The following is a 14,073-nucleotide window of genomic DNA, read 5'->3' as shown; positions in this document are numbered from 1 at the left end:
AATGTAAATATATATATATTTGGACTTAATAACGGACTCCCTTCAACAATATTATTTCTAAGGTTTAAAATTGACATTTCTTTATTACCATTATTCTCAACACTTATTAATTTAAAAAGGGTATATTCATTTTTTTTAATTTCTATTTTATATTTGTGTTGAAATATATGACAAAAACAAATGAAGGGTTCTGATAAAATAACATGTCATCACTTAAATATGTCATTGTGGGCAACAGTCTTTGTAGCTTTCATCATTGAATTATATCACCATTGAAAGTTTAAGCTTTCCTTTAAATATATAAGGAAGGAGAAACTTGATGCCATGACTTTCTAACACACGGCACCTTTTCATCCAATTGTTTGCTCACTTTAAATTCCAGCTATCCTATTTAACTATTATATTAAGAGTCAAATGGTATTTTATTTTTATTATTTAAAAAATAAGTAAATTAATTCTTATATATTAGATCAATGAGTAAGATGATCATTTTTGTTAAAAAATTTATCTTTTTTACTATTGAAAATTAGCGTGACAGGCGAAATAACTAGATAGTGACACATGACACGTGTATCTCATATTGATGTGTATGAACTAATTTTTTAACAATAAAAATAAATGAAATATTTAACAAAATAATCAATTTACTCTTTTGACATAAAATACAGAACTATTTTACTTATTTTTTCAAACTCTCTTCACATACTTTTACCCTCCCTGTTACAAATGTATTGTCTCAGAAGTACAACAATAAAGCTTCAAGACATATGTCCGCCTATGTTATTTTTTCAATGTGAAATTCTGTCGTGTACTTATTTAGAGAATATTCAACAATTTATCTGTCAAATTAACAAGTAAAACTTTGGACAAGACTATGCATCTTTTGTGTCCTAATAACTACAAGCAAACTAAAAGAATGCATTGTCTTAAATTGGAACATCTCAGTTTATAATTGGTCAAATTCTATAATTAGTTTTTCTACTTTACTCAACTTTCAAAGGTAGCTATTATATAAATTTAATCTTTCTATTTTATGATTTACAATTCTCAATCCAACACTTAATTTTGATTAGAATGTGTCGTCAAAGTTAATGACGTGATTTTTTTGGGGCTTAATATATTAACTGACCTATATAATTGGGAAGTCATCAATATTTAAGAATTTTTTTCAGATCAATTTATGTGGCACTGGTTTGTACTCTAACTCTACTTCGCTTGGAGTTGATGGACCTTGATTGAGTATTTAGAATAGTCGATTCCTACCAAATTTTAAAGATTTTACATGGAGATGTCTTAAAAAGTATATCCCTATCAGTGTAATAAGATTAGTGGTTAAAGAGGTTAATGTGCCTATTGCTTATTATTCTGTGTGGGGAGGAAACTTTAGATATATTTTTGTTTCTTGTGATTCGGCTCGTGCTGTCTGATAGCATGTTGAGCTCAAGTGGTATTATATACCTGAATAGGTAATTTATATACCATAAGTTAAGAGCTTGAATCTCACCAAATGTTCGACATTCACATTGCCTTTTGATGAATATCCGTACGTCCACGTATAGTTAAGGTGTCTCCTCCCATGAATAATACACGACTCTTCGTGAAAGGAGAGGCAAAACCCTTTCAAAAAAACAATACTTTTTATTGTTGAAAGACCATGTCAGCATCACGTTGAAGACTTCTTATAGAAGAGCTAATCCTCTATTAACAACCATAAAACTACCATAAAAGAAAGCTTCACTTAAAAGTAGAAAAGAAGCTACAAAACATGAATGTCCCCCCAGTTGAAAATCAAGAGAACAATAATAAACCTTTAACTAATGATTGAAGATAATTGATCAGACAAGTGTGGTCCGTTTATGTTTCCGGGCTGTTTTGTATTTCAATGAAACGAAACTATGTGGACCATTGTTGATGACCAAATCAGTAGTTTAAGATTGTATGTAATATTTCTGGAGAAAATTACAGATGGAAAAAAAAAAAAAAGAAGAAAAATTTATGTCATATGGGAAAGCTTCCAGCCATCTTTATCCTTATCACCTTTAAGATTTCTCATGGAAAAAAAAAATCTTGTTTTGTTCATGAGAAATCAAGATCTTCCATACTGGGCATGGCGGTGACTGGTTTTGGAAACTGGTGCAACTTTGTTGGCTTTGCTTTCTCATCACTTCTATATGCATTTTCAGCAACCATTACTGCTTTGTGACTGTTGCACCCCAATATCCCACCGGCCCGGCTTCTTTGTGCTTCTTTCGTCACTCTACCGGCCGGAACTCTAATATTTTCCGATGATTTCTTCCCATCACGATCTGAAATAAACGAGCAATCAGCTGCTGCGCTGGCCGTGACGACACTCCATTCAATGCTGGTCTCACTTGGTGCATATGGGGTCATACAACTAGACATGCCATCAGATACTTGCCTTGTAAACAAAGCTTGACCATTGCCTGATATGTTATCGATCTCGAACAGATCGGAACTCGCATCGCTCTCGATATCATCACCTAACCGGCTGCTACGAGTTATTGATGAAATGGTTGGGGCATTAGGAATGGCATCCCAACTTAACATAGACAGTTTCCTCTCAAGGTTCTTGGCTATATCTCCTTTCTTAATGGCAGTGGAACCAAAAACTTCAAGGGATTTTCTTGGATCATCATCAAGTTGCGCTTTAACTGTCACATTTTGAAGCCCCGGATTAAGAACCGGCGGTTTATAATAGTATGCCTCTCGATTCGGTCCAACACTCATCCGATCGAAACTCTGGTTGAGCAATTTCGCTTGATACCGCCTCCGTCGATCCAGACTGTTAGGCCTATGATTGATTTGAATTTCATCTTTTCTATTCTCAACCACCCTTCCATGATAATCAACATTTTGATTGACATAAACAGATTTCCCATCCGAACAAGACCCGGTGCAGCTAAGATTCGAGAAAAAACTCCTCCCATCAACCTTCTTTAACCTGTTTTCAGATCGGTTCCTCATCGAACTCCGTAACAAAACACTTTGACTGTTCCAACTTGCTTCAGAACTCGCACTCGGAGTTCCAGGCCATCGCCTCGGAGTCATCATCCGATGCAGATCGCCCCGGTTTGGTACAGGCTTATTCGAAGACTCTTCATCATCATCATCATCCAGTTTCATACTGAAGTATTTTTCTGCACCAAAGACACTGGTTTCACCCTCTTCAAGCATCTTGTTCCGGTCTAACCGTGCAGGAGTAGTACGGATTCCGGCACTCGGAGCAATGGCAGGATGGGGAATTTTCCTCTTATCGCTTTCCATTATGGAAGCCTTTGAGATTCTCAGGAAACTGTATAATGTTCCATGTTCAGGATTGAAGAGTTGTATATATGAAGAGTAGATGTAGGGTAGGACTGCAACTTTCAAAGGTGTAAATTCAGACCCTATTTTTGCCTGGGGCTTTGATTCACAATTATTCACTCTTCTCTCACTAGTGTACTTGTTATTTTCATTCTGCACCTAAATTTCATGATTTGGGAATTATCATTAATGTGCAATTATGTTACTTCTCACTCTATAGATATGTTCAATGCTTTTCATGGGCATTTTAATATACATTAAATAGGAATTTTGAATATAAATAAAAAATTAAATACCCCTTTTGGCACTTATATTATAATTAAATTATCATTTTAGTATCTTTACTAATTTTTTAAAATTATTAGTTTGACCTTTGTATTTTTTTCTGTAATCCCCATTACTTTATCTATATTTTCCGTTAAATTTTTTTAAAATATCAGAAAATTAAAAAATCATTAAAAAAACTTTGAAAGCTATAAAAATTTTTAAAAAAATTATAATCTATTTTTGAAAATTATGATAAATATTTTTTTAAAAATTATAAGTATGAAAATATTTAATAATTTTGTTTGAGGTTTTTAGAAAATTTTAGAATTTTACCAATTTTTATGCTAAAATTTTGAAAATTTTAGGATTTTCTTTTTGCAACTTTTTTATTTTTAAAGAAAATTTAAGTTTTTTACACGTGGTAATACTTGATTGGATGAGGTGATTTTTTCTAATGGAAAATGATGAAAGTACAGAGACTAAATTAATAAAAACGGTTCATATACTGAAGTGATCATTTAATTATAATATAAGGACCAAAATAAGTATTAAGCAAAATGAAAACAAAGGATTAAAACAAGGCTTAATGTTCAATTTGGCCTTAAATTATGCATGTTTTTCCACTTTGATACCTAATTTTTTGCCAGATTAGTACTTAAATTATCATTATGTTACTTAGTTTAGCCCCTTTTTTTTTAATGGTATTAAAAAAAAATCGGCTGTCATGTGGCAACTTTCAACCAACCATAATATGTCACATAGCACTTAGGTTTATTTAAAATAAAAATATTGATACCATTGAGTGGACATTGATCAATAGTTTACTATTGTTGACCAAATGTTGAACGATGTAGACCGACCATTGACTTACGTTGATCGTCCATGCGGTGCTACTAGAACGTGCCACGTTACCTTTTTAAAAAATATTATATATAATATATGGTTTAAAAACATAAAAAAATCATATATAATATATGAATAATTCAAAAAAATTTTAAAAATATAAAATCTAAAATATATAAAAATAAATTTAAAAAATCTAAATATTATATAAAAATTGAAAATTTGTCAAAAAATATTTTTTTTCAAAAACTCTAAATTCTAAAAATTAAAAAATATATACATCTTAATTTCTAAAACTTTATATATATATATATTTTTATGAACTTTGTCTATTTTGAAAATTTAGATATGTTATTTTGAAGTTTTAGAATTTTGAAAAAAAATAAATTTTATAACAAATCTTTTAGAATATATATTTTTGAAAAAAAAAAGATTTTTTTGTATTTTTTTAAAGTTAATATATTTTTTAATTTTTTATAATTTTTTCAATATTGATATATTTTTTATTTTTTAAAATTTGTATTTATAATTTTAGTTTTTTTATTTTTAAAATATTTTTAAAAAATCTGAATTATTTATATGTTATAGAAAAAAAATTACATTTTAAAACAATATATTATATATAATATTTAAAAAAAGGTGACATGTTGCATTCTAATAGCACCATTGACGACCAAAGTCGGTCAAAGATTAATCAACACCGATCAATGGTCAATCAACACAGGTCAACGATGAGTCAATGATTTTATTTTAAATAAATGTAAGTGTCATGTGGTATATTTTTATTAACGCCACATGACTGTTACAAAAAATGAATTAAATAAAGAAATGATAGTTTAAGTATCAATAAAAAAATATATATCAAACAAAAAAACTAAACATAATTCAGCCAAATTCTAACATTAAGAACCTTTTAAGGTGTGGTCACAAGGGGCACATGATTGCACTTTAAAGTCTATACCATCCAACTTATTGAGAATAAGCAAAAAAAATATTTTAGAAACAATTTTAATATTGGATTAAATTCAAAAGTTGATTCCAAGTTTTTAATGCATATTATAAATGGTAGAAGAAATATCATTATCATCGTCCCCATCATCATCCTTTTCTAAAGGCAACAACATTTATTTCTTTATAATGGTGTTCACATAAATAAATAAATGAACTCCAAAGGGTTAAAATTATGGAAGAAAGGAAGAACGAAAAACTAGGCACCCTTTTAAAGTTATCCAACTTTGCTGGAAAATTTTAAATTAAAATCAAGGATAAAATATATGGTTAGTTTCCGTAATTTGATAAAATTTTAATTTTACTTCATATACATAAAAAAGTTAAAATTTAAGTTTTATTTTTTTATTTAAAATTTCAATCTAGTCAATTAAAATTGTAAGTATTTTCTGTTAAAATTTGTCAACTTAAAATTTTGATTAAGCTATCCTCAAATAGTATATAATTGTGGTCTCTAGGAGATCTCTCTGTTGTCTAGTTGTTCCGAGCCTTATATACCATTTGTCCCTTATCCTTAGGTACCATGTGCCATGCTACCATTGGCAAGTTAGAGTCAAATGGCCAAGTGGTCTAATGATATAAGTTTAGTAGTTTGGCGGCATGATTTGCTCTGTGTCACTTCGAATGAGACGTTCTGATTGGAGCCTAGTGTGGTGATTAATGAATGGGGCTCACTTGGTTGTTGGCTTGGAGGGTTTCTGTGAGAGATTTGTCTGCACTATTCATGGGCTTACTGCTTGGTCTGGGCAGTTAAGGTATAACAATTACCCCCTTTCCCCCGTCAAAAAGGAGGCTATATAGTGGTCGGCCTTGAGATGTGATCATGTCCTTATTTTGGAGGAAAAGTGAGAAGTGCTGGTGAAGAATCTACAATTAGTATGAAACACTTAGAATTTGAAATAGCAAGCTTGTGTGTGTATAAGACACATCTAGTCAGCATTTCAAGAAACCTTGCGCATTTAAAGACACTCATTAATGGTTGTGTGTTACAATGCATTATTAGAAAATGATGCTAATAATTTCCTCTTGTTTTGAGTTTCAAAATTGCCTGCCGCCAGGTGTAAAACTTTGGTTTGTGATTGGAGGTCGTGCTTGTTGGGTTCTAGAAGCGTCTTCTGGCTTAAGGGGTGTATATATACTCAAAGTACTTTATTATTTTTCACCGGAGTTAGAAAATTTTCCATAGTTTCTTTATTTTTCTAAGTCTTTGCTTTTCTACATAGTTCGTAGCAGACAGTGCTTTGTAAGTTACTCCACTTTTTTCTTTCTCTTTTTTACTATTTTTTCTCAATTTCTTGAGCAAAAATAATGAGAGGAAATTGGGGTGTGAGGCATGGAGTAGTTTGAATGTTGATAAGCGTCAAAAGACAACAGTGTAGAGGGTTGAGAGAACGGTATGTGTGGGTGGGTAATTTGAGATCCAGCAACCAGGCGCATTTTAGAACCTATTTTGTTTGACATCGCTAAATCAAAGTATACACCCTGGGATGTTGTTCTTCAACAAACACCAAGGTGATGAGGGCTTAAGCACTTGGTCATAGGAAAAGCTAACAACTTGGGTTTAAATTGGATGAAATACATCTTGGTTGAGCACAAGTTCGTAGAGGATTTTACCTTCCCTACCAAGTGGAAGTTGCCTCCAACTGACTTAAGACTGTTCAAACCCAAGTTGAAGAATCCTTTCAGCATAAAATAGTTTGAGGGTGATCATGGTTCAGAATATGTGGATGTATTATGTAACGATCCGAAAGTTAGTAGTGTCAAAAAATACGATTTTGGACCCCGTTTTCATAAACCGAGTCTATAAATATTTAATAAAAATATTTACAGAGTTATTATGTAATTGAATTAAATTTTGAATAGGTAATTTGGCTGAAATTATGTTCAATTAGGGCTCAAGGACTAAATTGTAAAGGTTCATAACTATAGATTAATAATTGGCCAAAGACTTAATAACTTATATAGCAATTAAACCAAGACCTAAAATGGTAAATATACTATTTTATAATAATAGCAGACAGTTGAGTTATTAAACTTGTTAAAATAATATTAAGATTATAAGTATATTAAATTATAAAAATCATAAAATAAAAAGATGATAAAAATTTATAGTGGAAGGAAAGAGAAGGGATTTTCTCCTTTCTTCCTCAAGTAGTCGAACTACCAAAATTAGATAAGAAGCATTTGACCTTAGGGGTTTCAAACTTTGAAGCTTCAATTGGTTAGTTCAATTTAATGTTTTTCTTATAATTTTTATGTTTTTGAGGTCATGAGAGCTTAATTTAGCTAGCCCATGTATCAATTTGTAAAACTGTTAAAGTTTTAGAAAGTTTTCATTGTTGATTGCTTGAAGTTTTATGTGTTAAATTGATTGATTTTAAGCTTAAAGATGAAAAATAACTAAATTGTAAAGTTAATAGATAGTTTCATACTTTAGACACTAAATTGAATAAAAAGTAAAATTGGTTGTAGAAATAAGAAATAGGAGGTCCCTAATAGACAGAAGTGAAATCATATTTTCAATTTGGAGTTTTAGATTGAAAGTTATGTTAGTCTCGATTTTAGGGACTAAATTGAATAAATTACAAAACTTGCAAAAAATGACAATTGTTTGTGGATTTGGTTGAATTTTAATGGCGTTATATATTTATGTTAATCCACAGCTAACGTCGATTAGGATTCCTCGAGAGGAAAAGGAAAATCTAAAGCCGACGACGAATAACATGAAATTTACGGTTTGTATTTCTATGATTTGGGGCCTATTTAATTACTACATTTTCATGCCATTTCACATCATACATTGTTGAGGGAAGTCATTGAGGACTACTTGGGCCAATTTGATATGTATAAGATCGATTTCTGAGTTAGAGACTAAATCAAATAAAGTACAAAATTTGGAATTTACTTGATAATTGCTAATTGGTATGGACTTGTGTGGAATTATGTTATGTAAGTTATGGATTTATAATATGCTTTTTGATTTGAGAATTATGATTTGTAAACTGAATTGAATATAAGGAATTGGACATGAAATGCCCTATTAACTGTTTAGGCCAAGTCGGATATAATTGACATGTCATAAGGTCAAAATACTGTTGATAGCTATTGTTGTTGGGCAACCCAAGATGGTAGATTATTTAATGATTCATCCTTGTTAGGCAATCTGGGGTAACAAGCTGATCGAGTTGAGAAAATCATTGTCGTCGGGCAATCTGAAATGGTATTATGTATCGTTAAAGCGTCATCGTTGTCGGGCAACTCGAGGTGACGAATCTGTGTATCCATTCTGAGTCTGTGTTGGTTAATAGGGTTAGAAATAAAAGAAATGCTTAATTGACATATGATATGATCTATGTATGAAAATCAGTATGCTAAATGAAATGAAAACAAGCCTTGGGGGCTGATTATGGATTTAGGAGTCAATAGACTCAGAAATGATTCGAGATATTGTATAAAGTGAGATTTGTATGTATGCTCATATTTGTTAAAGAGGAAGAATATGTAAAATTTATTGTAGCTATATCTAATACTTTAAATGAATTTAATAGCTTATAGAAAAGTTGGTATGTTGGTGAACTTATATGCATAATCAATGGTTGTATTTGTGTCATTATGTATATAAAGACGATATATGCATAATCAATGGTTTAACATCTTTTGGGTATTGAAATTGTGCATGATGCATATGTGTATTTATTTGTCTTGAATCATAGATTACATGGAGTGTTTTACTCAGCGAACGATTTGTTTATCCATGCACAGGTAACTTAGATTATCGGTGGATAATGAAGAGGTCTTCTTAACATCTAGTACTCGAACCCGGCTCAATAATGCTTGTACACTTCCGGTTTTGTTTATAACTTGGCATTTATCTATCTAAGTTAAATCAAGTTGTTTGATGTTAAACTCTTATATCTTTTGATTTGAGTGTGTTAAAATGTAAATTGGCTAAATGATCATGTCTTATGTAAGTCCTTATAAGGGTAGGAATGGCTAGTATGTGGAGTGATGATTAAACATAGTATGTCTTGGATATTGATTAGGTTGCAGATAAATCATGTAAGTTTTTATAAAGATGATAATAATGGTTAGATGTGATAATAATGGTTACTACTTACTTGATAATAGTTTGTTAGGTGATGCTTGGAAGGTACATAGGAATGTGAAATGGTACTTAAGGATATGTATGAACTTAAACCTGATAAAATGTAATAATTGTTTGATTTATGTTCCTTTGATAAATTGAAATTGGGATGTTGGTGATAGATTGAATGATAATGTTGGTGCTAAATTGAAAGATGATGTTGATAACATGTATAAATGTAGATATAGTCTTATGTTTTAGGTAACTTTTGGGTATGGTTTATTTTGGTTGGGATGAAATAGGTACCAAATGCAAATTCTAGGAATTTTCTATAAGGTATCGATACTTGGGTAGGGTATCGGTACTTAGCATTTTTCAAGCAAATTTTCAAGAAATAGAATCCAAAAACGGTATCGATATCAGTCTAAAGTCTCGATACTTTATATTAGAGTACTGATACTTAACAAAGGTATCGATATAGTTATTTTTGTTAATTTTTGGCAAAACATCGAACCTTAAATTGGTATCGATACCAAAATATCGATACTAGTACCTAGATGTAAATATCAGTACTATGAGCCTAGTATCGTTACCTTTTAATTTAAATTAATTTTCCTAAACATCAAAACTAAAAATGGTACCGGTACTTATTAAGGGTATCAATACCCATTTTCAAACATTGAAAACTTTGCAATTTGATTATATTTCATGTTTGGTTTAGCATTTGAGCTTTCATAAGCTCGAGTGAGTCTCAAAATGTTTGTTTAGTGTATGATTGTTGTATCATGGAATGTTTAAATTTATGTATAAATAATTTAAGTATAGTGTTTTCAAAGTTAATTGCTTCGGTAACGTATACGGTATTCTATTACTCGAACCTGACGTTCGAATCGAGCAATAGGGTGTTACACATTGCTTGATAAGTGTAAGCCGTAACGATTTTAATTAAAATGACCTGGCTAGGGAGTTTTGAAATGAAGCCCAAGACATTCTGGAACATATGGAGGCATGGCCATATGGTGGACAAGATAAAGAGGTTCGGATTTTGCTAGGTGTCACTCCTAAACTTGGTAATATTTGATGATGTATGGGTTTTTCCCCAATTGTAGGTGGAGTAAGAAGAAAAATAGCGAACACTTGTACTCTGAGATCGAGGTAGAAGATGGTGAGGATGTTGTGAGGGGTAGGTGACACTAGAGACACCTCGAGGTATGGAGTTGGAGGAGTTAGAAACTATCTGTGAGAGGTGCTAAACATTGGTGGAGAGTCTAGAATAGTTAGAACATTTTTTTGCTAATGACTTTGAAGATACTAGCACATGTCTTCTCACTGGTGAATGAGGTTTGGAGGGTGCTGTTGAATCCAGACGAGCAATTTTCAAAGGTGAGGATATGGCAAGCCATGGGATACTTGTCAAAGAGTTGTCTTCAAATGAAGAAGAAGGTTCTTTAAATATTCCTCATTTGGATAAAGTTGTAGATGTGTTGGCCTTGCAAATGCATGTTCATGATAGCAGGAGTGGTTTAATAAATTCATGAGGGATCACCTTGTGAATCCTTGCCTTGTAATATTGTTTGGCCTTTTTCGAGTTTTTCTCTCTCTCTCTTTTCTATTTGTAAGTATAATGGCTAACTCTTCTGTGGATGACGAAATAGATGTTGCGCAAGCACTGCTCAACAGTATTAATGTTAGGATGCATCAAAAGAGTGTTGGAAAAATTCTGATTTGAAAATGTTTTTTTTTTGCACAACAGAAAATTAAAATTTTGAAAATCGATCCGGCTTGTGATATTTATAGCAATAAAGCTTAACTAAATTCGTACTTGTGTTTTTGGCTTAGCAGACGTTTGTTATTCCTGACTTTCAACCAAATGTTCTTCTTCGCTATTATCATACCACGAACTACTTCGAGTGTGGACTTGAATCAATTGAATCGAAACATAAAACTAGAAAATGTTTTCTCTCCTTTTGAGCTGAAAATGAAAATTCTCTCTTCTTAATAGAAACCGGTAGAATTGTTATTTCAGAAAAATATATGTAATAGTTGAGAATAAATTCTCTCTATTTTTTGGTAGATAACAATCTCTTAAAGTTGTGTTCATAGCTCTACCGGTGCCATTTATTTATAAGAACAGAAGGTAGAACCTTTGTTGAGTTGTAGTGGTTTATTTCAAATAGAAAAATAATATTCTACTTAGAATAAGACTAAGGTGGATGGCACACCCTAGTATTCCTACTAGGGTTGCCACCCCCTTCATGTTAATGAGGGGTTTTTGGGCCTCTATCACATCGGGTCCAATTACGAGTACCTGTAATTGGGCCTTTTTGACCTAGTACCCTGTAATGTGATCCAACCCAATTCAGTTTTTATATTTCCAAAAATAAACTTTAATATTTATATATAAAATAATTTTTTCATCCCTATTTTACCCCTAGCAAAAGTTTGACAATTTTACCCTTGGTAAAATTTTGTTGATTTTGCCTTTGGTAAAATTTCAAGAAAATATGCTAAACATTTCACAACTCAACATGTTCAGTATGGCCAAATGGTTTATTTTTATTTTTGGGCTTCAAAATAGCCCAAAAAACATAAACTCAGTCTTTCTATCATTTTTTAAGTAATCCATATAGGATTGCAAATGGATCATTTCCATTTTCATTTCCATGTCCATTTTTTGAAACCTGCACTCATTTCCAAATGATTTCATTTCTCCCTTTTGAAGAAAACCATAATCATTCTTGAATGTTTCTCATTTCTCTTTTCCTATTCATTTCGATTTAAACACACAATTCATTTTTAGTTTCAATGAGCTAGTTGAGGGACCGATTGGATATATGTAGTTGAGGCTCAAATGGTTTGTAATTAAGTTCCAGCTTTTTGCCTATTAATAATAAACTCATTTAGTCACAAAGTCATTCCACTGTAGTATCGTGATTGAGCTCTCCCCAATGATATACCATTACGAAAGCAACTACTCAGAGTTTGTCCAATGACTTTGTCATAAGTGTGTTACCCTCATAAGGTATCATTGATCTTTTTGGGATAATATCAGTTCTCCCAATATGATCCTATTTATCTCATGGTCACCATTACATCTTCCTTCATTAAAAATCAATCACTATTAAATAGTGATCAAGTCATTCATCATAAAGACGGACGACCCGTGGTTACGTTACAATTCATTGATAGTTTCAATGAGCTAGCGGAGGGACCGATTGGATATATGTAGTTGAGGCTCAAATGGTTTGTAATTAAGTTTCAGCTTTTCGTCTATTAATAATAAACTCATTTAGTCACAAAGTCATTTCACTGTAGTATCGTGACTGAACTCTCCCCAACGACATACCATTACGAAAGAAACTACTCAGAGTTCATCCAATGACCTTGTCATAAGTGTGTTACCCTCATAAGGTATCATTGATCTTTTTGGGATAATTTCAGTTCTCCCAATATGATCTTATTTATCTCATGGTAACCATTACATCTTCCTTCATTAAAAATCAATCACTATTAAATAGTGATCAAGTCATTCATCATAAAGACGGACGACCCGTGGTTACGTTACAATTCATTGATAGTTTCAATGAGCTAGCGGAGGGACCGATTGGATATATGTAGTTGAAGCTCAAATGGTTTGTAATTAAGTTTCAGCTTTTCGTCTATTAATAATAAACACATTTAGTCACAAAGTAATTCCACTGTAGTATCGTGACTGAACTCTCCCCAACGACATACCATTACGAAAGTAACTACTCAGAGTTCATCTAATGACTTTGTCATAAGTGTGTTACCCTCATAAGGTATCATTGATCTTTTTGGGATAATATCAGTTCTCCCAATGTGATACTATTTTATCTTATGGTAACCATTACATCTTTCTTCATTAAAAATCAATCACTATTAAATAGTGATCAAGTCATTCATCAAAAAGACGGACGACCGGTGGCTACTTTGCAATTCATTTATGGTTTTAATGAGTTAGCGGAGGGACCGATTGGATATATGTAGTTGAGGCTCAAATGGTTTGTAATTAAGTTCCAGCTTTTCGCCTATTAATAATAAACTCATTTAGTCACAAAGTCACTCCACTGTAGTATCGTGACTGAGCTCTCCCCAATGGCATACCATTACGTAAGCAACTACTCAGAGTTCGTCCAATGACCTTGTCATAAGTGTGTTACCCTCATAAGGTATCATTGATCTTTTTGGGATAATATCAGTTCTCCCAATATGATCCTATTTTATCTCATGGTAACCATTACATCTTCCTTCATTAAAAATCAATCACTACTAAATAGTGATCAAGTCATTCATCATAAAGACAGACGACCCGTGGCTATGTTTACTTTTCATCAAACATTTAATGCTAATGAGAGGATATCATTTAATCATGTTTTGGGTTATGAATTCCACTTTTGTGAATGACTCCATGTACTACAGAAGTCGTACACCCAATGCACCAGCTTTCGGTTCCTTATCTATTTGAACTCAGGCTTTTACTTACATTAAAGTGTACAAGTCACACATACATAGTCTGTCATCCACTT

General features: G+C 31.9%; 1 protein-coding gene across 1 annotated transcript; it reads right to left on the bottom strand.

The window, feature by feature from the left end:
• Positions 1 to 1,721: 1,721 nt before the first annotated feature.
• Positions 1,722 to 3,428, bottom strand: LOC107926637 (protein PHYTOCHROME KINASE SUBSTRATE 1). The gene has a single exon (XM_016857535.2). It carries the CDS (start codon positions 3,283 to 3,285, stop codon positions 2,077 to 2,079), a length of 1,209 nt encoding a protein of 402 aa, XP_016713024.1. The 5' UTR covers positions 3,286 to 3,428; the 3' UTR covers positions 1,722 to 2,076.
• Positions 3,429 to 14,073: the final 10,645 nt, after the last annotated feature.

This window comes from Gossypium hirsutum, chromosome A07, assembly GCF_007990345.1.
Source record: "Gossypium hirsutum isolate 1008001.06 chromosome A07, Gossypium_hirsutum_v2.1, whole genome shotgun sequence".
Lineage (NCBI taxonomy): Eukaryota > Viridiplantae > Streptophyta > Magnoliopsida > Malvales > Malvaceae > Gossypium > Gossypium hirsutum.
This window is presented reverse-complemented; position numbering and strand designations above follow the sequence as displayed.

What these genes read in the sequence shown, in the direction of transcription:
- LOC107926637 (XM_016857535.2), bottom strand. Translation starts at nt 3,285, where the DNA reads ATGGAAAGCGATAAGAGGAAAATTCCCCATCCTGCCATTGCTCCGAGT.